This window comes from Ambystoma mexicanum, chromosome 3p, assembly GCF_040938575.1.
Source record: "Ambystoma mexicanum isolate Mex_15411 chromosome 3p, UKY_AmexF1_1, whole genome shotgun sequence".
In the NCBI taxonomy this organism is placed as follows: domain Eukaryota; kingdom Metazoa; phylum Chordata; class Amphibia; order Caudata; family Ambystomatidae; genus Ambystoma; species Ambystoma mexicanum.
Window position 1 is genome coordinate 1,029,852,485 of NC_090925.1, and position 26,486 is coordinate 1,029,878,970.

General features: G+C 46.3%; 1 protein-coding gene across 4 annotated transcripts in view; it reads right to left on the reverse strand.

Moving 5' to 3' along the window:
- Positions 1-26,486, reverse strand: part of ARHGAP40 (Rho GTPase activating protein 40) — a 645,040-nt gene that overhangs the window by 61,614 nt on the left and 556,940 nt on the right. For all 4 annotated transcript variants that reach the window (XM_069652367.1, XM_069652368.1, XM_069652366.1 and 1 more), the window contains one exon: positions 18,852-18,992. In XM_069652367.1, coding sequence (XP_069508468.1) covers positions 18,852-18,992 — 141 coding nt within the window. The remainder of the gene's footprint in view (positions 1-18,851; positions 18,993-26,486) is intronic.

Here is a 26,486-nt window from a genome sequence, read left to right on the forward strand (position 1 = left end):
TCATTAGACGCAAAGAAAGCATTTGATAGAGTTGAGCAGCCTTTTTTGTTTGACAATTACAAACATGAGCTTTGAGGGAAGATGTATTTGAATTGTGCAAGCATCCTACAGATGACCATCATCAAGACTATTAATAAATGGTGCCCTTGCTTCTATCGTGTGGTATTTGATTGATCCCTGTTGCTATCTGTAAGAGCCTTGGAACCATTAACCTTTTGGGAATAAATCATGAAATAAAGGGGATGCACTTTGGGGGTAGGGAACAAAACTTAAATTATTTTTCCGATATATTATTAGCCCTTGTTAAACCCATGTACTCACTAAACGCTATGCTTAAATAATTTCAATAATTTTGAGAGGTATGAAGTAATCCAGCAGAAATCAGAAAAGCTGAGCCGGACTCTTCCAGAGAACACAGCACAGGGCACACAATAACTGACACGCTAAGTGGGCAATGCAGCATATTAAATATCTTGAAATCGGATAAAGTCCCTCCCTAGAGAGACACTATGCAGCCAATTAACCAAACCTATTGCAACAATTCAGAATAGATCACATCAAATTATGTCACTTTGATATTTCTTTGCTTGGAAAGGATGAGAAAATAAATATATGGGAAACATTACTCACTGTAATCGCATTTCTGATGCTTGTATCTGCTTAGATTCACATGCTATGCATAGGCCGACATCTAGTGGTAGCCGCGAAGTATTACATTTTTTGTTTACAAAACTCGAAAAGGGACGTCGACAGGGCATGCTAGTGATACTATCCCTAGTGTGACGTCTACTGTACCCATGGTCCTTCACGTGTCGAGGTCCCTCAGATTCTTTTGTTTCTGACATGAGGTAGAATGAAGTGCAGTGCGAGTACAGTTGTACTAATGCAGATAAGAGTAGATAAGCCAGAAAACATCTATGCACCTTCTACTCCACAGGGGAGGAAGGGTGGGCGCATGTGAATCTAAGCAGATACAAGCATCAAATACGATTACGGTTGATAGGCAGGAGTGTATGCAGTACCCTGTTGGGGACTGCACCAGCCTTGTCCTCTTAGCAATAGTTAACCCAACCTTTGGTATAAGCATGTACTACACAAGTTGGTAGAGTGACTGAGCAGCCAGGCTTATCTCAAGAGGGGTCAATGTGAGCTTTAGGGTTATTACACAGAGATTCGCAGTGACAAGTATCCAACTCTCTGTTTATTGATTAAACAATTATTTATTAATTTAACAGTGAGTTGAATAAGCCTTCTTTAGAAGGGAGCACAAATATGTAACACAATAATATACTTCAAAAATACACACTCTCAGTTTCAATAAATCAGTAGATACCCATTTGGGATGACACACAGACACTTCCTACACCCTGAGGTGACTTAAATAACTAGACATTGATCTATCACTGGCACATTTAGAGCAATACTGAGGTTAGTGTCAAAAGGAAAAGATGAGGGAATAAAACGGTGGTTAACAAATATTCTTCAGCAGGCGAGTACTTTTTGAACCCTCCAATGCAAAGTAAATGAACCCTTTCCCAGCTACACAAGTTATCGAATGCGTGACTTTTGTTGAGGGATGGTTAAGGCACAACGTCGGAGGTAAGAAGAGTCTTTCAGGGAGCCAGGACACCCAATGTCAATTGAGCAAAAGTCTAGGTGAGCTGAAGCACTTCTTGCAGGTAGGTAAAAAGTCTTGCACAGTGTTTTAGAAATCTTTGTAGGAAATGAAATCACTGTAGGCCACAAGCTGGAAGGCTTGTGAGGGGCAAAGCTGCAAGCAACTCTGCGAAAGCAAGCAAGACAATTCTCAACTGAGAGCTAGCAAGGCTACACAACAAGAGGTAAGCAACCCCTTAGTTTTAAAGTACCTTTGGTTTGGTTCCAGCTGGCTACTGTTCCAGTTGTAGGTCTGCAGATCCGGTGTTCCTGAGACTTTGTTGTGGGGACAAGAGGGAGGACGTCTCGGGACTCCTGCACTACGAATTGAAGGTCGGCTGCAGCAATGGCCAAACTTCAGATCAGCTGCACTTTGCGGTTTCAGCCTCTCACGGCTCTCGCAAACAGCACCACCACGGTTCTCTGATACCTTAATGGACTTTCCTCGCATTTGGGGTCCAGCACTCTGCTGAGGTGGCTCAGGCTTGGTCAGTCCTGCTTCATGGGAGTCCAGTTGATGTTCCTGGAACTCGGGTCCGGCTTAAAAATGATGCACTCGATTCTGGTGTTCCTCTCCCTGGCAATCGATATCCAGCAGCAGCAATGGAAGCACAGCCAGCTCTGAGAGCATGTCCAGATGAGTTTGCTTTGGGTTTGATTGGTCCCACCAACCCAAGGGGAGAAGTCGTCCGTTGCAAGGCTTCTCTAGTCGAGGCGAATATGGAGCTTCAGCAATGCAGCAGGGCTTCAGGGGGCAAACCAATGGTCCAGGAGTTGCAGCAAGTGTCTCTTCCAAGTTCTTCTTCGGATTCCTTCGTCCAGTGGTCGACTCTGCCTTCCAAGCAAAAGATGTTGCCTTTTATGCAGAGTTTTCCCATTCATTCGCAGACTAGCTGTTACTCGCACAGCAGGGTGGCTGGCCTCCAAGGACACCTAGCCGGCCATTCACCTTTGGGTGCTTTCCTGTAACCAAGGGGATTAAGCACTGGGAGTTTCGGGCACCTCCCTTACATCCTGCCTTGCCAGACATGCTGGAGCCAGAGGCGGGCTTCAGCAGTGAAACCCGCCAAAGATAAAACGAACAAAGGGACCAAACCTGGTTTGGCACGCAGAGTAAATTTCAAGAAGGACCTTTCCAACAAGAAATGGCGAAAAAGAAGACCTGGGCCATTTTGACAAAATGGGCACCAATGGGTGCTTTACTGCAGCTGCAATTGCAGCCCACGGTATAAACACACAATGGTAGGAAAATGTAAACCACTGCCACCAGCCATTAATTGTAGAAAAGGTAACATAAAAATGTTAGATGAAAAACTAGACAAAGGGGATACTAATTAACCCTCCAGAACCCTATTTTAAGATTGTGTGTGCTGGGTCTAGAAAGTTACAATGTAAGTAAAGTCAATTTCCCTTCACTGTTCTTGGAAACGGTTAATCCAAGAGAAGGTATTTAAACCTTGGGGAAATCACAGAGACTTCCCTGTGCCACTGCACTGAAGGTGCTGTGTGACACAATGTAAAAAGATGATGCCTATGGAGTTTGTTAGCCTCCAAAACCAAAAGAGAAACAGTGTTCAGATTAAAGAAAAATACATGAGAGAGTGGGAAAAAGGTCTCACTCTCTCCATGTTAGAAATGAAAAGTCCTAAAGTCCAGCAAAAAGTGCTGGGGTCTCTAAGGTAGAAGGGAATTAGCACATTTCTGAGAATTCTCCCTAACAACGGTGACTAATGTATCCCTTCTGAGGCTTGTGGATCTGCTTAGATCACATGCTATGCATAGATTAGCGAACAGTGTCTGGAAAAGGTGGTGGGTTGTGAGAAGGTACAGCGGCAAATAGATGTTTTGGCACCGCTTGTCCCACCTGTGCATCTGCTTTAGAATGTGTGCCAATGCAGTAATGCTGAGTAAAGGTATGAATAGAGCTCTGTGTAGCTGCTTTGCAAATGGCGTCCATGGAGACGTTTGCAAAAAAAGGCCGAAGTAGCTCCTGTACCCCTGGTAGAGTGAGCTCTTGGTGTGAAAGGCAGAGTGTTGCGCAGAGCTGTATGCATTTCATTATCCATTTGGAGATGGCGTTTTTGGAAACGTGATCACCTTCCCTTCCAGGTGCTATCGAGACAAACAGTTGGTCTGTTTTTTCGTAGCGGTCTTGTCTTGTTTACACAGTAAAGGACTACCCTCCTTACATCTACTGTATGGAGTTTCTTCTCAGCTGAGCTTGAAGGGTTTTGAAAGAAAGCTGGTAGTTCGATGGACTGGTTGACATGGAATTTAGGTGAAAACCTAGGGTGTGTTCTTAGTACGAATTTGTCTTTGTGGATAACAAAGAAAGGGTCTTGCACTGAGAAAGCTTGCAGTTCACCGACTCTTCTTATGGAGGTGACAGCCACCAGAAAAGCCGTTTTATATGTGAGGTGTTTAAGGCTGGATTTGTGCATAGGCTCAAAGGGCGGGGTTCCATGAGCTTTGCAAGTACTGTATTTAGGGAGAGCCCCGGAGGTGGGTTTGAAATGGGAGGGTAAAGTCTTTTTACTCCTTCCACGAATGCCTTAATGACCGGGACTTTCCACCTGGACACTTTGAGACGTGTCGTACGCTGATCGAGCCGTCATGTGAACCTTGATGGAGTTAAATACTAGACCGGAGCGAAGTAAGTGGAGCATGGAGTACATTTTATTGTGTTTATATTCTCTGACTGGCACCATATTACAAATCTTTTCCATTTATTAAAATAACAGTGTATGGTGTTTGGTTTTCGTGCCTCCTTGAGGATTTCCATACACCTTTGAGGTAGTTTTAAATGTCAAAATTCTATGACTTCAGGAGCCAAGCTGCCAAGTTCATAGACTGGAGGTGTGGGTGGAACGTTGTCCCCCATGCTGTGTGAGCATGTTGGAGGGGCACAGGAGTTTAACTGGATCGCACATCGCCAGTTTGTGCAGACGTGGAAACCAAGGTTGTCTCGCCCACATAGGAGCAACTAGGATTTGTTCCTGGTGCATCTTGTTCACCAACCTGCTCAGTAGCAGTGTTGCAGGAAAAGCATAGGCAAATTTCCCTGACCAGTTAATCCACAGGGCGTTCTCCTTGGACCGGTGTTGGGGAAACCTGGATGCGAAGTCTAGGCATTGCGTGTTTTGGCTTGTGGCGAACATGTCTAAAGGGGGATAACCCCATAGGGAGAAGATATTGTTTAGGATGATTCTTTCTAGCTGCCACTTGTGCTCTTCGGGTAGAGGATCTCTGCTCAATGAGTCTGCCAGAGAATTGAATTCCCCTGGAACATGTTGCGATGTTAGGAACATGCCCCTCTTGAGTGCCCACTTCCAACTTTTTTGTGCTAATCTGGCTGGACAGACTTGGAGAGCCGGTGCCCCTTTGTATGTTCATGTTAAACATGGCAGTGGTGCTGTCCATGAGGATTTGTATTGTCTGACCAGACAGGTGCACTTCAAATGTTTGCAGGGCTTTGAGCACTGCTAGCAGCTCCAACAGGTTTATGTGATTTTGGGCTGTGGTCTAAGTCCATAGTCTATGTGCTGCGTGGTGAAGGTTATGGGCTCCTCACCCTGTGATAGATGCATCTGTTGTTACAACCGATTGCACTATAGGGTTGTGAAAAGGTTTGCCGTTCAACAGATTTTTCTTTGTCCACCAGCGTAGCACTTGAACTAGGGTTAGCGAAACAACCACTAGATCGTCCCGCTGACTGCTTGCCTGAGACCACTGTTTCGCTAACCACTCTTGCATTGGACGCATGCGCAGCCGTGCGTGCGGAACCAGGTAAAGGCATGATGCCATCATCACGAGCAAGTGCATTGCTTTGCGTACGGTTATTTGGCGACTGGCTAGATACTGAGGTATTTGCAGTAGTAGGTCGTTTGATGGAAAGACTAGACCCTCTTCTGTTTTTATAACAGCCCCTAAGAACTGTTTGGTTATGCTTGGAACAAGACTTGATTTTTTCTCATTGATTGAGAGTCCCAATTGGAACAGGAGACTGATTGTTCTCTGGGTATTTTGCTTGCAAATTTGGGGGAATTCCCCTGTTATCAGCCAGTGGTCCAGATAAGGGTACACTGTGATTGATTCTATGTGTAGATGAGCTGCCACTACCGCTAGTACCGTGGTGAATACCCTTGTGGCGGAGGCTATGCCGAAGTGTAGCACCTTGAATTGGTAGTGTTGGTTCGCTATTTTGAAGCGCAAGAATCTTCTGTGTGCTGGGAACATTAAAATATGAAAGTATGCATCTTATGCATCACCTACTGCTGAAACCTTTTCATTAAAGCAGGGTATTGCCAAATTAAAAATGGCTACTTCATCTCTTGAGACCCCTCCTGGAGAGATCATTGACAGGCAGGAGAGGGTCAATAGGAGATAGCTAGAGACCCTAGATAAGATCACGGTTCTCTGGTGGCTGTTCTATTCCCCAGAGGCCCTATTGTGAAGGAGAAAATCGAGTGGCATTTTTGTCAACTTTGAACGCCTTGCCGCCTACTTTCAATGGGACGATATTCTGAAAACCTGTTGTTATCTGGCCCTGTTACTATCGGGGGAATTGCAACTGGCATATCAGGCCATCAATGCCAATGGGACAACACCCTTTGATGAAATTAAGAGGACCCTTTTACACAATGTGGGTCAGACAATCTTTTTTTCAGCATAGGTTGCAAGCAACCCATTTACTCCCAAATCAAACCCCCATGGAGTTAGCTGGCCAGATTCAAAATCTTATAAACCAATAGTTGGGGGAAAAAGACTTGACCAGAGATTCTGGAGACCGACATTTGAGTAATTTATAAACTCGCTCCCACCTCCTCTCCAGAAAGACGTGCTACAAATTTCCAGCAAACGTTGGAAACTGCTATTCGAGTTGCTCAGACCCACACGGAAGCCTTTCAGTTCTTTAAAAAACACCCTTTCTAAAGAAATTACCCTTGCCAACCCCAGGGAAAATCTGCCCCGCCTCCCCCGCCCGGTTCCACTAAAAATAAAGCATCTTTCAAAAGCCCATCCAGCTTCCCACCAAAACTGAAAAAGGGCAGAGGGTTTCCAGTATACAGTATCCATTGACAGAGAAGGAGGAACATTTGGAACTTTCAGCCAACACCTCAGAGGATATTAATCAGGAAAGAGAATAGAACACTCAAATCTCCAAAGCAGCAGAATGACTCCCACAGGGGATGACCCAACCCATGTCTGGAAGAAAAGCATGGGGTAGAGAGGAACAATTAGAGCCATCAATGGCATATACAAAACACAGAAATGAACAATCTGCCTCAGACAGACCGCCCTCCAATTACCATCCGAAGCAAAGTCAACGAAGTCTGCGTAGTCACGCTAAAGAGACAATTACAACAAATCAGCTAAAAAAAATCTGTGGAAGTTAAAGGTAAGATTTTGGCCACATAGAGAGCCAGTCAGCCTTCTAATGCAATAGCCACAGAATGTTTACAAGTCCTCTCACATCCAAAAAAGAAAAGAACAAAGCAACCTAGATTCCAAAACAAATACACTCTCTGACTGAGTTACAACTATCCATGTGTTAGGTAGATGTTCATTTTTATGCAGAATCACTTTCACCTGTGAGACCCCCAGCACTTTCTGCTGGACTTGTGGATTTTCTGTCAGTTCTCCGGAGAGAGTGGGAAACTTTTTCTACACTCACTTATTCTTTTACCCTATCTTTGGGATGAGCAGTGACCACTGGATGTCGGACCTATGCACAGCATGTGATTCTAAGCAGATTAACAAACATCAGAAACTTTGATATTTCTTTTTATACCTTTTGGTTGGAGAAATGCTTTCCTTCAAGTTCTATGGCATCTGTCATTGAATTTTGCTACACACATCACTCTCCTTGCAGTGTGACTGGGAGCACTGTAGGCTTCCGGTTTTATTTTCTGTTCTTTTCCTTATGAGAACTCATGTTCCCAAGGGCAGGGGGATATTTAATATCCTTACCAACTATGATATTGGGAGATCAGCACAACCCACCTTATGTGGAGTGCAGAGGGGTTACACTGTATCCCCTTTCTCACTGCTCATGTAACTTTTTGGTTACAGTGACAAGCTAACCTGAATGGCTGGTGGCAGCGGTTTTATCCTACCTACATTAGTGCAATTTCTACTCCCAGGCTGTCTCACAGCCACAGTAGTGCACAAAAGGGTCAGCATTGGCCCCATATGGTGACAGTGTACTTTTTTCGAAATGTCTTGTTTGCTTGTCCCTTTCTTGGTCCTTCTGCATGCTTGGTGCGGGAGGTCCGGGTTTGACCTTTGTCTTCAGCGGAATCCGAATGTGAAGTCCACACAGTGCGTCTGCGAGGACAGGAAACTCTGCTGTTCTTGGTCTTCTGCTGTGCCTGCCTGGAACCAGTTCCAAATGGGGGGCTGGGTGAACTGAGTAGTACAAAAGGGATTACTTATTGTGAATAATGCATTGTTTTTTCTAAAGTTACTTATTGTGTGTGATAGTACTTACTTTTTACCTTAGTGTATATATAAAATGAACCATTATTTTTATATAACTTTAGTGTGCCAGTGTTTCTTTGGGCCTATGTGTATATTCTTAAGTTATTTATGCCACCTACAGCCCTTTCTCCCTCCTAAAATAAAAGGTTAAGGCCTGTAATAAAAGCTGGAGCCCTTTGTCCTAGGTGTGAGCCTTCTAAAGTCCTACTCTTGGTGGACTTTAAGTAAAACTCCCTAACACCATGTAAATGGAGGGAAAACGCCACCAAAATGGGTGCCCTAATGCCACGCAGATGGTCCCTCAGTCAGTCGTTCCCACCTTGGTCATAAAATGACAAGTGTTGGAGTATGTAATGTGGCCTTGTAAGAAAACAGGGTAACACTACATATTATCCCCACCAAAAATATTGCCGTATATATGGTTCGTTGGAACGGCCATAGGCAATATTTTTGGGGTCCCCCGCTCCTTTAAAAATAATGCAGGGGTTGCGGGGGTGTCCCCGCAGGTTCCATGCCTTAATATTGTCGCAAACATATGGCAATATTTTTTATGGCGATATTTTTGCAGAGATATTAACACATGGAACTGAAAACAGGTGGGAGTGGGGCAATTAGCGGGGTGTAGGGGAAGGCATATGTGAATCCTGTGTGGTGTTGCATGAAGGACAGAGGTGCCAGAGTCCAGAGTGTCAGTGTGATTCTAAGTGGGTAGTTGCAAAGGCATTTCAGGGGTGGGGGGGGTTTATCTAGTGAAGTGAGCCCAAGATTGATCAGTTGAGGTCAGCGCTGCAAGGATCTGGTTAGCTTCTGGCATTTTGGGTGGAGAAAAGGGTGATGAGATTAAAGATGTGAGCAGTGACGTTGCTCTGTTAATGTAGTAGTATTGTAGGTAGCTTGTTGCCATGTGCAAGGGTTTATTGGGTGAGTAGTGTAAGGTGTGTTAGTTGTCCAAGAGAGAGGACGATGGGTTCACATATTGTTTGTGTCATTGAAAAATGTGGTTGTCACCTCTGATGAAGAGGGTTCTTGCCATTCCATATTCCTTTAAGGAACTGTTCCAATAAAACTCTGGGAGGTCATAACCGGTGGGCATATGATATATCTGTACATGATGAAGATATTACCTTAGGCAAAGGCAATAAACTAGAAGATGATAGAAATGTCATACTCACAAATGTCCCAAAGACCCATGGAGGCACTCAAACAAAAACTATGCTTGACCGATAAAATAGGACCAGGAGCAGGGAGAGGGGATGATTTCAAGATCCTAAATGGAATACAGACTTGATGGCTGAAAGATCTGGACTAAATAGTGGATGGATGCTGGAAAAGCAACCCCCCCACAGTGGATCAAAGAAAGTGACTAGTGTTGATCAGTATAACATGCCCATCAAAATAGTCCTTAAATTATAAAAAGACTGGATTGTAAAATTAGACCAGCCAAAAACTGTTAGAGTTACAAACTAAAGGCCATCACTTTCGCAGAAGAAAAAGAAAAACCAAGCAGGGGATTCCAAACGCCACCAAGTATTAATGGCAAAGCAGGATGGCCATTTAGCAGCAACAATACGCTTTCCTGCCCGTCAATAAACTTTACCTAAAAGCCAAATCATACACATCGTCAAAGGGCAAAACTAAAAATGGATGATGCAAAAACTGAAAGCAGCAACTGTAGTGGGCAGCATTCTTTTAGAGCACAAAGGGACTTATTCAGTTGTCACCTTTCATCTTTTCAAGAATTGTGTTTTAACAGTTTATCTTCCTGCTCTTTAGCTCAAACATTTTCCTCTTTATTAGCACTCTGATGTGGAATTCATAATGATGATGTAAAATTCTGGCGTTAAAGTCCAGTTTTACAAAAGTGCTGTTCAATAAACTAGTTCCTGTTGAACAAGATGTGAACTCGCTCTTGTATCCATGCAGACTTTAGTGGAACGGAAGACTCTTTCCCTTTATAGTAAAATCCTATCCCCGGCTTCAAAATTCCTATTTTTTTTAGATCAGTCTGAACTAGTAGGATAGGACACATGTTTTGTCCTGAACCACTAGACTCTTTGTTGTAAGGAATTATTGGGCCAAATAAATGCAGCACAAGATCTAATCCTGCATCCCCTAAATGTAAAAAAATAAGTTATGGCTTGGAAGAATACTATTGTGGCGTAAAGTAAGTATAATCTATATTCCCAATTGAAATAGGATACTATAAAAGTTGATTCAACTGCCTAATTATTTACAACTGTTCCCAAATAAAGTCTTTCATGAGAATAAGATTTAATCTTCTCCCAACTAGGAAAGTTCTTGGTGCTAGAAACAGGTGGCCGTCCAATTCAAGAAATTGTTGTTTATGCAAGAAAGAGCAATAAGTAGGTATCTTGATGCATCTATTTGTTGAGTGTCAAAATGTGTTGATCGATTCCAAGATGGCCGCCGGCACTGTGTAGATGTGCCGACGGCGCTCCCCGGACCCTTCTGCTCGGCAGCTGCTGGGGTGCCGGCAGCTCGGGGCCTTCTGGACCCTCGAGATAGCGATCCAAAAAGTGGCAAAGCCATGCGGGGGCCCCCTTGAACGGTCTGCCGGGGTGCCGCGGCGTGTGTGACCACTGAAGAGGCGCGGAGCGGAGGATCGGCGGGAGAGGCCTGGTGTGTGGCGCAGCTGGCGGGAGCGGGACGCAGCCCACCAAGGGTCCCACAGAGGTTTGGAGACCATCAAAAGCGAAGGCGGCGGCTGCGGCAGGGACTCATCGGGAGGCAGCCGTCCTTGTTGACGGAGCCCATTTTGCGACCAGGAGCCGAGTGAGCGCCGGAGCCCCGGAACGAAGCAAAGCGGCCGGCAGCGGTCGCTCGAGGACGGCACGCCTGAGGAGCATCATCCGCACGCCGCTGGCATTGAGATACGGAGGAGTGAGGAGGCGACTGACTGCAGTGACGCCGGGAGGGCTTTGTGTGCCGTGCGGCCCTCCTGAACAATTTGCCGGGGTGCCGCAGCATGTGTGGCCACAGAGGAGGCACGGAGCAGAGAATCGGAGGGAGAGGCCTGGTGTGTGGAGCAGTGGGCGGGAGCGGGACGCAGCCCACCAAGCGTCCCGCAGAGGTTTTGAGGCCATCAGGAGCAAAGGCAGTCACGGCAGCAAGGTCTCACCGGGAGGCGTCCCGTCCTTGTTGACGGAGTCAAAATTAGAGCAAGTCCGGGGGCCGAGTGACCGCCGGAGCCTCGGATCGAGGAAAAGCACTGGCAGCAACCGCCTGAGGACGGCGAGCCTGCAGAGTCTCACCCGCACCCTGCTGGCACTGTGATACGGAGGGGTGAGGAGGCGGCTGCCTGCTGTGACGCCGGGAGAGCCCGCAAGCCAGTGAAGGAGAGGCGGCCCACAGTAGGCTGCGGACGAGGAAGCACGGCTGGTAGTGGCGCACTGGCTGCTTCGAGGAGCAGGAGAAGGTAGGAAGCCATCTTGGAGGGGGGGGCCCCTATCCGTCCACCGAGCAGTGAAACCTGGGCGGGAGTGAGGGCCCCAACTCTCCCTAACTTTTCTAAGCGCAGCTCGAACTTGGTATGCGCTCGAGGGTGTGAAAGAGTTTGTGTCACTGGGCCATCGGGTCTGAGGAGTATAGTCGCAGCGGGAAACTGGCCCGAGCCTGGAGGGGACATTGAGTTTTGCCAGAGGAGTATAGCCACAACGGCGTTTGCCCCCGGGCTGAGGACGAGGTGGGGCCACCCCTGTTTATTGAGTGGGGCCAGTGGTTAAGGGACGGTTTCTGGCGGAGCATCCAAGGAGGCTCCTGGGGAGAAACATCTACCTGGGCCCGCTATACAGAGGGGGCAGACCCACGCTACAAAGAGCCTCATCCTCCTGGTTGCGGAGAGTTCACGGCAGTGCCCAGTTGGTCCGCGGCCCCTGCAGGGGCTTCATCATGGCCTCAGGGAGAGACGAGGCGGGCGGAATGACCACGAAGAACAAGGGGAGGGGGGGGGCAAGGCGCCTCAGGCCCCAGAAGATAATCATGGCACCCTGCACGAACTGTGGCCGGCGCAGGCCTCGAAGGAAGGAAGAGGACCCCCCAGGGAGACGGTGGGGGAGGGCACCTTCCAGGGGAATGCAGAGGACCTGGCAATAATGCAAAGGCAAGAATTCCTAGGGGAGTTGCAAGCTCTACAAAATAGCTTAGCAAAGACTTTTCAGGAGCAATTCCAGTTGATGAGAGCAGACCTTAATGAAGCCCTAGGAGAAATGAAACAAGAAATGCGTCAACTGGGCGAAAAAACAGATACCCTAGAGAGAGGCCTCCAAGAAGTGGATAAGGACACCACTGCCAATAGCGAAGCAATTGAAAGGTTGGACACCGCCACCAGAAACTTAGAAATGCAGATGGAGGATTTAGAAAACCGATCCCGCAGAATTAACATCAGAGTGAAAATGTTGCCAGAAACGGTGCAGGATAAGAACTTGAAATAAGTACTCCAAGGCATCTTTGCTGAGATCCTGGGCGAGAGCGAGCCTGGAAAGCTCGAGCTAGATCGTGTGCACAGAACGGGGCGTCTGACCAAGGGTCAGTCAGCGAGGCCGAGGGACGTCTTGGCAGCATTCGCTAGGTACGCTCAGAAAGAGGCGGTTCTCAGGGCGGCAAGACTAAAGGAACCCATTATGTTTCAGGGTTAACAGATCGCTCAGTTTCAAGATCTGGCGAGCAGTACACTTCTGAAGAGGAGGCAGATAAGCCCGTTACTGAAGATATTAAATGATAAAGCAATACGATACAAATGGACCTTTCCGTTTGGTCTGCTCTTTGAGTGGGACGGTGCCCCGAGGCGGATCACATCACTTCAAGAAGGAGCTGACCTGTTCGCGTGGACCTGGAGGACGCCCCTTCGAGCTCGAAGCCAAGAAACACGACTGGCCGAGCCAGATCAATGTCTTGGGAGTGGACGACTGTAGGGGACAAACGAAGGAAAGAACCAAAGGATAAAGAATTGTAGCATCCAGGAAAACTCAGCGAAGGGAGGGCACAGAAGTGAACGACTCCCTATGCAGAATGGACAGCAATAGGGGTGGTGGGCCTCTAAAAGGTGGATGAAAGCGTTGGGGTTACTGGCGGAGCAGCCATTTTGAGAAAGGAAAGGGCAAGATGCCCGAATTAGGAGTGGAGAGAGTGCGGGAAGGTGTTATCCTTCAGGGAGGTTTGAGGGGGGAGGGACAAAGGGGAGTGTTTGGGGGGGAAGGGGCAACGAACAGGCAACTGGGGGCGGGGGACAGGGAATAGGTTACCAAGCGTGGCGACCAAACATTACTAGGGGTCTGCTTAAGTGGCTAACACATAACGTGAGGGGGGTTGAATACCCCTCTTAAAAGGAAGAAGCTGGAGCATTTCACGCAGAAGGTGGGGCCGGACATTATGGGGCTTCAGGAAACGCACTTGGTACACAGGGACCAGAGCAGACTAAAATTACGCGGCTTTGACCGGATCCTCCATGCCTCAGGCCCTAGCAAAGCAAGGGGGGTGGCCCTGGCCATTCGGAATACGGTGGATTTTAGAGTCTGCAAAGTTATTAGGGATAAAGAAGGGAAGTATATAATAGCCAGGGGAAGTACCAAGAGGCCCAATACACAGTTGGAGTAGTGTATGCCCCTAACTCGGGTCAGGAGCAATTTCTGCATCGAGTCCTGAAGGTGTTGGAGGATGAAGCATGGGGTCAGATCATCCTTATGGGCGATCTCAATATTCCATGGGACAGGAAGAGGGACAGGGTGGAAGATGGGTATACGGGGGAGGAGAAGTAATGTCCGCGGAGCTGAAGGGCAGGATTGGTAGGGTGGGGCTGCGCGATGTTTGGAGGGAATGCAAGGGGGATGAGGAAGGCCACACTTTTCTATCGGGGGTTAATGGCTCACAGTCCAGAATTGATTATATTTGGGTCTCGGCAGGCCTGGTGGGTAGCATTCGTGAGGTACATACTGGGCCGATAAGAATAGCGCATCATAAAATGGTTTCCATGGTGTTGGACATAGGCCGGAGGGCAAAGGGTCTGTGGGGTTGGAAATTTTCAGAGGTCATAGTGAGGGATCCGGAGGTTAGGGGGGGTATCGAAGAGAAGATCAAATTATTCTTCGATACCAATAGGAAGGAGGATACCGGGGAGGGGATAAGGTGGGATGCTTTTAAAGCCACCCTAAGGGGGGAACTGATTGCAGCGGCGGCTCACCGAGCAAAGCTTTTGAAGCTACTAGAGGCCCAGTTAGAAGATTAAGTGGAGGTTGCTAGGCAAGCGGCGGGCGATACCCCCTCCCAGGCAGCTATGTGGGTTTACAGAAAAGCTGTGGGTCAGTTGGAACTCTTGCGCACTAAGAAGGCTGAGGGTGCCCTGCTGGCTGTGAGGCTAAAATACTACATGAAAGCTAATAAGCCGGATGCACTATTAGCCCGCCTAGTAAGGGGTAAAAGGGCAAGAAATGCGATCACAGTGCTGAAATCGGGTACTCGGGTTACAAGGCAAGAGGACTTGCAGGTTATTGCGGAGTACTCCCTGTATGCCTCTCAGGACCCCCGGAGCGAGACTCAAGAGAAATTCCTACAAAAGGTGAATCTGACGGAAATTAGTAGGAATACGAGGGACACCCTGAATCAAGAAATCTCGGAAGAGGAGGTGAGAAAGGTGATCAGGGCTCTCCTGGCGCACAAAACTCCTGGCCCAGACGGCTATACCGCTGCATTTTATAAATTGTTTATTACGCAGCTAGCCCCGCAATTGACTTCCCTGTTTAACTCTTTTAGGCAAGCGGGTAGGGTCTCCCCTTCCATGGAGGAGGCAAAGGTCTCCCTACCTCAAACCTAATAAAAACCCGGAGGACAGATCCTCATATCGCCCGATAGCCTTCATTAAAACCGACGCGAAGATATACACTAAGATCCTGGCGAGCCGTCTCGAGTCCATCCTCCCGCGCTTGATCCATCCTGACCAGGCCGGGTTCATTAGAGGTAGACAAACGGCCGACAACATCAGGCGTGTGGCCCACATAGTCGAAAAAGTCCAAAAGACAAACACTCCCTCGGTCTTGGTGGCACTGGATGCGGAAAAGGCTTTTGACCGTGTGGAGTGGTCTTTTCTGTTTCGAGTAATGGAAAGGATGGGCTTTGGGGGGACTTTATGAGGATGGTTCGAGCTAACTATCAGGACCCCAGCATCAGAGTGATGGTTAACGGTAAGGCCTCCAGGCGAATAAATTTGCGACAAGGAACTAAGCAAGGCTGTCCACTCTCCCCAATACTCTACGCGATTTACCTGGAACCACTCCTCCAGGCAATCAGGGAGACTAGGGAGATTCAGGGCATCCCTTTCGGGGGAGAGCAGCAGAAGGTTGCGGCTTTCGCGGACGATATGTTGTTGATGTTGACCGCACCGAGAGAATTGCTTCAAGCGAGTGGGACTTTATTGGAGGCTTTTGGGGAGGCATCGGGTTTGAAGATTAACACCAACAAGTCAGAAGTGCTGATTCTGACGTCAAGGGCTGAGGAACAGGACAGGTTAAGGGAGGGATTGCAGTTTATGTGGAGCCAGGGAGGGATCAGATACCTGGGGGTGAAAATCACAGCAGCTTTAGCAGGGTGGTATGCGGCTAACTTCCCCCCGCTCCTCAAAACGGTAAAAAAGGACTTCCAAAAGTGGAGAGAGCTCCGAGTGTCTTGGGTGGGGCGGATAGCCGCCGTGAAGATGGTCACGTTACCAAGGCTGCTTTATCTTTTCCAGGCTATCCCGCTGCCTATCCCATCAACTTTCTTTAAAGAGTTAGATTCGCTCACCAAAGGGTTCATCTGGGAAGGGAAAAGGGGTAGGGTGGCCTTTAGGCTCCTGACAGCAGCCAAGGGTGAGGGGGGGGCTGGCACTGCCAAATTTTCGGCGATATTATGAAGCTGCGCAGCTTCGTGTCATCAGGGAATGGCTGTTGGGCGACGAGGGGTTCCCAGATAAACTGTGGGTGAGGATGGACAGGGCGGTAGCGCATCGCAACCTAGCAGAAATTCTATGGCTTCCCAAACAGTTTAGGCCCGGCACCTTTTACGAGAGCGCTATTACTAAGCTTATGGCGGATACCTGGGATAAACTGGCGGGCTCTGGGGGCATAACTACATTTCCATCCCCCTTCACTCCCATCTTTGGTAATGGGACTTCACCCCGGGAATGGAGAAAGGGGCATTTGTTCAGTGGCAGGAAGGTGGTTGCGGGACACTGGCAGATATGTTCCGGGAGGGGGAATTGCTGACTTTTCAAGATTGTAAGAGGGAATTCACAATCCATGAAAATGATAGATTGCGGTATGCACAAATTCGGCATTGGGTTATGCACCCAGGGGTTAAAAACGCGGCCACCCGAGACCCAACGCTATTTGAGAAGTTTCTCCTCACCAACGATGGATCGAAAGGCCTAATTTCTAACATTTACAAGATTTTGAGCAGGGCCAGTGCGGGCACCCAGTGGCCCTATATGCGGGAATGGGAACGGATATTGGGGAGGGAGATTGATAGACCAAAGCGGGAGAGTCTATGGAGAAAAGTACCTAAATTGGCTAAGGCATCTCAACTGCAAGAAACTTGGTACAAGATACTGTATGGGTGGCATTATACTCCTGCTCGGCTTCATAGGATGTATCCAGAGGTTTCAGAGAAGTGTTGGAGGGGATGTGGCCTGGTAGGCACCGCAGAGCATATTTTGTGGTCATGCCCAAAGATCGCACCATTCTGGGCGGAGATACGGAAAGCACAAGATCTGGTCTTTGGCCCGGGGGTTACAGAACACCGATGCAGATTCTCTTAGGTTTTCAGACAAAAGAGGCAGCGGGTGAACCTAGAGGGACGGAAAAAGCAAGGGTGATACTGACGTTGGCAGCTATGATGCTAATAGCACGGAGGTGGAAGAGCCCTGAGGTCCCTGTGTGCCAGGACTGGCTCAGGAAGATGTGGGAAATAGTAGCTCTGGAATGGTCGACTTATACCATGCAAAACAAACTACAGAGCTTTGCGGCGGACTGGGGCAAAATGTTGGATTTTCTTATAGATGATTTTAGGGTGATGTGGTGCCCGCAGCGCCTGAGACTGTTGGACCTACAATGATCGTGATATGTCTACTCAGTGGAATGGTGATCTGGAAAGCGGAAGCTCGTTGTCTGGGGGGACGGGTGTGGGAGGGAGGGGGGAATGGTTCTTGCTTTTCTGTTTCACTTGTTGCAAAATTCAATAAAGTTTTCAACAAAAAAAAATGTGTTGATCAAAGGGGAAAAGTATTTCTCCAAGTATGTTCATAACTCGGATACAAGTCATTCTCGGTACAGAATTCTAAATAAGAAACATACCTCGCTCACAATAGCTGCTATTTTCCATATAAAAGAAATTTTAAGTGATTTTAAGTGGTGGGGATGACTTATAAGAAAATATTTATTGATATGAATTGTCTAGTTTTATTTTTAAAAAAAGCTTGTAAATCATGATATTGAAATGTTAATTAATATTGTAAGTGTCTGTGTTTGAATGTTATGTTAAGTTGATTTATACCATGCACTGCTGTCATTCTATGGTATCCAGGCCCTCACGTGGATTTGTAAGGAAAAGTGGGTTGGGTTGCTTAGAGTTGGAGAGTGGGATAGGGTAGATGTTGTGCTTATCAGTTGATGTGTGCAGAACCAGGAGGAACTGGAGTCTGTGTTTGAAGTTTCTGGATGTGTTTTGTTTTGTGCACTGGGCAAGTTGTGTCTTTAAGGTCGGTGTCCAGTGTTTGAGTTGTTGGTTGTCAGACTTTATTGAAATTGCCATTTGGTTACAGAGTGATGTGTGGTTAGCCTGATTTGGTGGGTTGGTTCACCATGTGTGGAAGAGGGAAGACATGATTAGTGGAGTTTGGGGGATCTCTGGGCATTTGTAGCTATGTTATTGTCTTACATTCTGTATTTATCTCTGGTTTCTGGCTTATGGTTTATTGCAGCAGTCATTGTATGGGGTGAGCGGACTGCTTGTGAGAGTGGGTTTTCTATAGTTGGTCTATGTGTATCTTGGCAAGTTGAATAGCCAGGTTTTTGGTGGTTTCCTGAAGATTACGTGGCCTTCGGTCGTTCTCATTTCCTTTGGGATTGAGTTCCATAGTTTGGCTATCAGATAGAAGAAGCTGGTTCCTCTGAATTTTCTTTTCTCATAGTGTCTTGTTTCTATTTGGAGGTTGGTGCTAGATTTCAAGTTTCTTCTCGGTTGATATCGGGTGATTTTTGCTTGGGTAAATTTGGTTCCTTTTCCGTGCAATGATATATGCGCAATGCTTAGGGCTCTGAAGTTGATGCATGCTTTTTTTTTTACTTTTCTTTTTCGTCCATTCCTTTTATAAAGGTTTGTAACAAACTATAAGAAATGTACTATTAATTTCAATTTCCTTTTACTTTGAACAGCAACTTTTTCAGATTCTTTTTTTTTTTTAAATCACAGATGGTGCAGCATTCACAGGGGAGTCTCTGAACATCACCCAATATGCAACTTTATCTCATAATCCTAAATGATTTGGACTCTTCATCTTATCTTACTTATTATTGCATAGCTTATGAGGGCCCTCTATTTGCCACAAAATATTTTGATCTTTCACCTTGAATCGGTTTGACAAATGGGAGCATGAAGGCCGTTTTTATGATCTGTTGGGCAAATGAGAAACAGGGAACACAGGAAGGGTTGGCCGAGTGGAGTACACTTACCTCTGCCTGCTTCTTCTCAGGCCGGTCCTTGTCGGTATGAATCTTCCGGAGGAGGTTTTTGATCCGTCGGTCGCAGAACTGGTACCTACGTGCACTGCTCTCATTCAGTTTCCTAACTTGGGCCACCAGAAAAGAGGAAATCTGACAAAAAAGAGGAAAGGGCGTTATCACCATGGAGCTGAATACTGGAAAGTTCACTCTAGTATGTCCTAGTAAATGAAAAATAACCAAAGAACAACAATTTAAGACACCAATTTATTGAGGTAAGAAAGGCTAAACAAATCAAGAACACTTCAGGAAGAGGCTTGTCTGGAATGTGAACCTTAAACATTTATTTGGAGAATCAATACTTGCATTGGAAGCATGTTTGACTTGAGGAAGCAGGGCAGAGTAGAAAGGGGGTCTAAATGTTTGAAGCGCGACAACTGAAACTTAACCCCTTGAGTGTCTAAAATGTCTCCTGAAAAGATGGAATTAAAAAACATGTGATTTTGTCAAAGCAAATTATGCACGCATCTAGTACAATGATTTGCAATCAACTTGCATCCATCTCAAATGTACACTCATTACCTGATACTCAAACTATTCAAGTATTTTGTGGGACTTCAGATAGTGTTGCAACTAAAGGATCAATAGACGAGTCAAAGTCCAAGTATAAGCCTATGTAGAGCTGCCCATGCTTGGAATGTACCCCCTTCTGCACTAAGAGATGATCAGCCCTAGTCTAGATTCAGATGTAAAGTGAAAAGCTGGCTCTGGACCACCAACACCCACCAAACTGCTCCCCTGCACTAGACACTGGATTTCTGCATGTAAATACCTGAAACCTGTACTACCTTAAAACCTGTACTATAGACTAGTGTGATGTGATGTACATGTGATGTGATGTACTGACAGTTCGTATTCTTGCACTGTAAATACTGTATTGCATTCACTGTATGTAACCAAGCCTAAGTATTCCTGTTACCGCTGCGCCCGGCTACCACAGGGTTTTGAGCGCATTATCAAATAATAAACTAAACTAAGCTTACTTTCTCCTTTTAGTTTGGCTATCCAGTATCAGGTATAGCTGGTTCCATGGGGTGCGTGTCCTAGGATTCTAACAAAATAAGTTATGATTTCTTTTGGGCCATGGTCCGCAATCCTGCCATCACTCCACTAAGGCAGGTTCCCATTCTTTAAGGGAAAAAAAGTCGCTTACCGTCTCAGGGATTTATAGTTTACCACACTACTTTCTTGGCTTTTGTTGATAGTCTTTTTGGTTATCAATGGACTTGTCAGGATGTTGTACACAGTAATGGTAGTTTACCTTGCATTACTACTCATGGTACATAGTCTTGATGGTACCAGGCCTAATTTTTCATCAGTATGGACCTTTGAGGTTATTCAGCATTCGCGTCCCCTTTAGGGAATGGCTAACCTCCCCAAGGTTTGCAGGTGTACAATTAGGTATCTCCACCACTGGCTTAACTTTCCTAGCGCAGAGGTTCTGAGGACTGTCTCTGGCTTTCCTTTTTTTCCACTTGTCTCAATTTGTCCCCACTCTTTCCTTCCTCTTTTCAAGTTGACTGTGAAAAAGTGCAGTGTTGGAAGTGGGGCGACCTTAAGTGACAACCTTCTCTGTGATGTAGGCCCCATATGAGGTACTGTAAAAGGAGAATTCCAGTTTCCCCAGTTGAACACTAGCCTCGGCCCATAGTTCTGTTCCAGTAACCTAAGAGGATAGCGAGAACAAGAAGATTAGGTCCTAATATATACCTGTCCGGGAGACCCTGTGACAGTGTAAAAGTGGGTCAAGGTATAGTTGTTAGACAGAATTGCATGCAGTACCCCTCTGGGACCACCACATAAAATTAGGACTACAGGTGCAAGCAAAACCAACCTTTGGTATAAGTCTGTAATACACAGTTTTTGGTAGCGAGCTGAGCAGCCAGGCTCATCTCAAGAGGGAATGTGAGCAGTACAAGAATGTTACACAGAGGTCTTACAATCACAGTGGTTCAAGTAGACACTTACACTCAAGATTTATTGGGAAAACACTTATTAATTTATTACACAGTCATTTAGAAAACATTCACTAGAAGGAGGCAACTTAATATTATGCACAAACACATTTCAATACCAAACCAATAAGTTTCTAAGTAAATTAGGCTCCCCTGAAATAGGAGCAAAATGGCATTTCAGTTACTTTGAATGGGAGTAAAAAGGCACAAGTTAATAAAATAGATCACAAAAACTTTCTTAGGCGGTGCAAATAGTTTCAGTTCACTAGAGGACTCGATTCAGTTCAATAGGCCTAGGCCAAAGTCAATGGGCTAGTGTCTTGGATAGGAAAGATCAGTTCTTGTACTAAACGGTGAAGTCTTTGCCAATGTTCTCAGAAGTAGTTTGTACGACAAAGAATCATATGTTGGGTCACAAGCTACTTAGGCCTGCAAATTGGGAAAGTTCCACAAACTTTCACCGCGAGAGGTAAGTTCTCTCAATCGGGATGGCACAGTACCTTAATAAGAAGAAAATGATGCAGCTGAAGACGTTGGATCCTAGCAGATCTCGCTGTTCCTGAGCCTCAGTCGTGGGGACAAGAGGGAGGACGTCAGGGGACTTCTGCACTGCACTTGGACTGGTAAAACAACCTGGCAAATGGAAGATCTTTGGTTCGAGTAGCTGTCTTCAAGCATACAAGCTGGTGTCCGTCCCCCTGGTTAAACCTAACCAGCTCCGAGAATGGTATCCAGGTGGCTTACGAGTTGATTGGTCCCACCAACTCAAAGGAAGAAGTCATCCCTGAAGGGGCTTCTCTGTCGAGATGAACTTGGCAATTCGGACCTGCAGCAGGGCTTAACCGGGAAAATCAACGGTCCAGGAGTTGCAGCAGCCGTCCTCTTCCAGCTCGTCTTCGGTTCTTTTGTTCCAGTGGTCGACTCTGCTTTCCAGTCCAAGAGACTCTCCTTTTAAACAGTTTTCTCCCTTTCATTCCAGCCTAGCTGTCACTCACCCAGCAGGGTGGCTGTCCTTGCTGTTCAGTCAGCCAGCCAAATACGCCAGAGTGCATTTGGATCTCATAGGAGACCAAGCACAGGGATTTTGGGCACCTCCCTCACTTCCTGCCCACCCCAGATACTCAGGAGCTAGAGGCGGTCTTCAGTCCTGAAGCCTGCCAAAGGCGTATGAACAAAGGGACCAAACCTCGTTTGGCGCACAGAGACAAACTCTAAAAGGACATTTCCAAAAAGAAACGGTGAAAAAAGAAGACCGAGACCTGTTTAAACAAAGGGGGTTAAGGCGCCATCTTGAAAAACTTGGTGCCAGCAGTTTTTAGCCACCGGTGTTCGCGGGGGGAAAAATCAAGGTCGTTTGTTGTAAAACTACTGCTGTCAGCCATTTCAATAGGAAAGAGTAGCATTTGACTGCTACATGAGTTTCTAGACACAGGGGATACTAGATAACCCCTCCAGCACTCTATAGGAAGATGGTGTGTGCTACGTCTAGGAATTTAAAAAGACTTGTAAAGTCAATTTAACCTTACATTCTCTGAGAAAAAGTAGTTTATCCCAGAGAAGGTATTTAAACCTTTTGGAAGTCTAAAAAGACATCCCTGTGTCACTGCACTGAGAGCTGTGTGACACACAAAAAAAAGATGATGCCTATGGAGTTGTCTAAAACTCCATAACCAAAAGAAACAAACACAGAAAACAAACAGAATTAAAAAGTGCAAAGCCCCAAAGTTTAGCAAAAGAGCTGGAGGGCTTTAAGGTAGAGGGAATTAGCATATTTATGAGAATTCTCCCCAACAATAGTAGAAAAAAGTGGTCAGGAGTTCAGAACAACAAGACACACCCAATATACACCCAGGAAGGGAGAGTAGACCTACAAGCAAAGCCTCCCAAAAGACCCCTGGCCAGTTAAGATCATACACCCATATATTTGTCCTTAAGGTTCTGTTAATCGCTGTACTCAAAAAGTATCCCATCATGTGAAAAGAGTACTCTGAATGTTTTGGGGAATAGTAACGAACAAAAATCAAGAAAGACATACATTACTCACCATAATCCTATTTCCGATGATTGTATCGGCTTAGATTCACAAGAACGAAAAGGGACGTTGACATGGGCGTGACTAACACCATCTCTAACGTGACGTGTAGTGTACCCGATATCCTTCATGAATCGAGATCCCACCGGTTGTTTTTGTTCTGCCGTAAGGGAGCCTTACAAAAGTGTGACTGAGTACAAAAGAAGAAGGTGTAAGATGCCTATTTTCCTTCTATTCCAAGAGCGGAGGAAGGGTGGGTGCATGTGAATCTAAGCAGATAAAATCATCATAAATACTATTAGGGTGAATAATGTATGTCTTCTGATGCTTGTGAATCTGCTTAGAATCAGATGCTATGCATAGGCTAGCGAGCAGTGCCAAGAGATGGTGGTGGGATGTGTGAAGGAAGAGTAGCGAAAAGATGTTTTAGCCCTGCTTGTCCCACTTGTAAGGAACTCATGGTGGCAACAGTAAAGACAGACAAGGGACCACAGTTGAAGGGTGTTTATTAAACTGTATATGTGGGTTGGAAAAACGCTTAATCAAACCTAAATCTAAGATGGGAGCAAGCTACGACCATCAAATAATAATAAAGCAGTCCTAGTGGCTTCTGGTCAAATAAAAGGGACTATACTAAGAAAAACCTATTGCCAATCCTTACGCTAAATACAAAAACAAAAAAGTGTGGGATAATGATCACAAGAAAGAAGAAGTGTACACTAATAATAAAACAGCATGTGGGACCCGGGGGTCTCCTTCCCCCATGTTTTGAGCACAGGACAAGGTGGGACTCCGGAGCAGGGCACATGCTCGAGCTTTCCCAGCACAAGTCTACAGATCTGCTCTCCGTTATCAGGATCGTCGGTGGTCAAGTCTCTTTTTTTTTACAAAAAAGTCTCTTGCCTCCGAGGACCTGATGTGTTCCAAATAATAAACGAAGGGTCCTTTCCATTGGTATGCTGGGTGATGCCCTTTAACCCCGGCATCCCCTTCTTCCGGGCTCAGATCCACAGAAAGTTCTTAGCAATAAAAGGTCCTTCAGTAGTTATGTTTCTTGCTTCCGAGGGCCTAGTGGGTTCAAAATAATAAACAAAAAATCCTTTCTGATTGCACTTGGGGTGATAATTGACCCCCCTCAAATCTCAGCTTGCCTCTGTCCGGTTCACTCTGGCTTGTATTAAAAAAGATTTCATTTGCAGTGGTTCACGTGTCGTTGGGTGATGGCTTTCACCTCTGGATCCCCTCTCTTCCAGGCTCAGACCCTTCTCGGCTGTTTGCCTCCCTCCATCTGGTTCACTACGGCTTTTCAAACCAATATCACTTCTTGCATTCACAAATCTTAATGTCCTTTTAAACAGTTCACTGTGGACATCCCTCCGTTGGGTTCACTTTTGTCAACACACTATTCATCGGGACTTTTGGGCTTCACCCACTTCTATAGGCATCCCTCTGCCGCGTTCACTCTTGCCAATTCTTTACCAATCACACAATTCCTTCTACTTTCTTACGATACAGGATTCACGTCCCTTAGATTTACAATCAACTGCCGGCCAAAGACTTTCAACTGTACAGAGGATTTTACCAGACCCCTGTATGACCGCTTTGTTTGTTTGTTTGTTTATTTTATTTATAAAGCGCACCTGACCCAGAGGTAATTGGGCACTGTGAGGACGTTACAAAGGTTACAATGAGCAGTCATGGTACAATTACAGCAGTGAAAATATATACATATTATGCGTATAATACATTTGTACAATCAGAAGTTCGAGGTCATATCAAAGGTACAGGGCAACGTATAGGCAATAGTATAGTCCAACAAAGGTCACTCGTATTTACAGCTATGGAAATTATTTTTTGTTAAGTAGCCAGTTGATAACATGGCTTCTGAATATGTTAAAAGCTTGAATCATTTGAATATTCTGAGGGAGGGGGTTCCGTAGCTGGGCAGCTAATACCGGGAAGCTAGTGCCACCAGCTCTTTTTAAATTAAATCTAGGCACCACCAGACAAGGTCTGTTGGATGATCTAGTGGTTCTGATGGGCACTTTCCATGTGAACTTGTCTGTGAGATAAGGGGGGGCTTGGTGGTTAAGTGCTTTGTGAGTGAGGCAAATAGTTTTTAAGTCAATTTTATTCTGTATAGAGAGCCACTTGTATTGCTTTCTAGTTTCTGATATATGCTCTCTTTTGGGAAGATTTAACGCTACTCTGAGCGCATTATTTTGCATGATCTGCAGTTTATTTAGAATGGCTTTATTGGCACCAAGGTAGAGACTGTTACAGTAATCCAATTTGGATTGTATGAGCGCTCTCGCCAGTGTCCGGGTACTAGTGGGTGAGAGAAAAGGTCTGCATGCTCTAATCAGTTTGCCAGTGTAGGCAGTGGCAGATGAGGTCATGTTTATCTGTTTTGTTAGGTTAGGTTGTGCATCGAGGTAGAAACCTAACGTTTTTACATGTTTGGCTACGGTATATTGTTCCCATCAATGAGGATACTTTTATAGCAAGGACTAAGTTTTGAGCAAGTTGTTAGTTGAGCCGACTAGGAGTAACTCAGTCTTATCATTCAGGCAGAGGCCATGTGTGGCCATCCATGCCTGAATGATGGTGAAGACTTCGTTAATCCGTGCGACATCCATATCGTAAATTCCTGATGGGGTACCCCTTTCTTGCGGCTCTCCCAAGGCCTTTTGGTAACGGTAGCTTCAACAATAGGGTAATCGCCCAGACTTTCCCGAGTGAGCATCCACGTTGGACCCGACTCCTCTGTAGCTGATTTCCCCTCTCTTAGTAACAGTTCTATTTGCTTTCTTTAATTAGCCGCCTGATACTTTTTTTCCAACACAGTTCGGTTTCTTATTGGCTCTCACCTCAACTCATCGGCTATGATGAACCACTTGGCTTTTCTGGTCTCTGGAGTCATGGACGGTACCACGGTGGCAAGTGTCTCTCCCAGACCTGGTTATCAGCGGAGGAGGGCCCTGTGTACCGCTGACATCTGCTGCAACCCACGTCGGCTATTGTTCGTGGGCTTACGATTCCTTCCACGCAGGTTGTGCAGGCCTGTTTTGGAAAGGGCAAGGTTGCGTCTCTCCTCATCACCCTTTCGGTTGTGGCCGCCTTTCTCCTCCTTTGAACTCCCGTGCTGAGTTAGCTCTCTCCTTGTGTGGTCTGCCTTGCTCGTATTGTGTTCTCGTGCTCCACCTTTTATCCTTGTGGGGAAGGGAAAGGGCCGTCAGGTGTGCACGATTCTGGTTTCTTGCCTGACTTTGCCTGACCCTTGTGTGTTAACGGCTCTGGTGTTGGTCTGTCGTCTTTCGTGGTGTGCGAAAGTGTTTGTGTCAGAAAAGGGGGAGGCGGGATAGAGTGTTTGAGTATCCTACACCTACATGGTAGGATGGGGAAAAGGTGCTGTAAGAAGGGGAGTACTGCATCTCATCCGTCGGCGTCCCACTTCCACTCCCCGAGAACCCTCCATCCAGGTGATCCTCCTGCATTGGTCCACCCCCAGGAAGTGGATCCAATAGCGATGGCCGTGTCTTGGTCACCTGGATGACAGATCCCTGGGGACTAGCAAGTGAGACACCTTCAGGTTTCTCA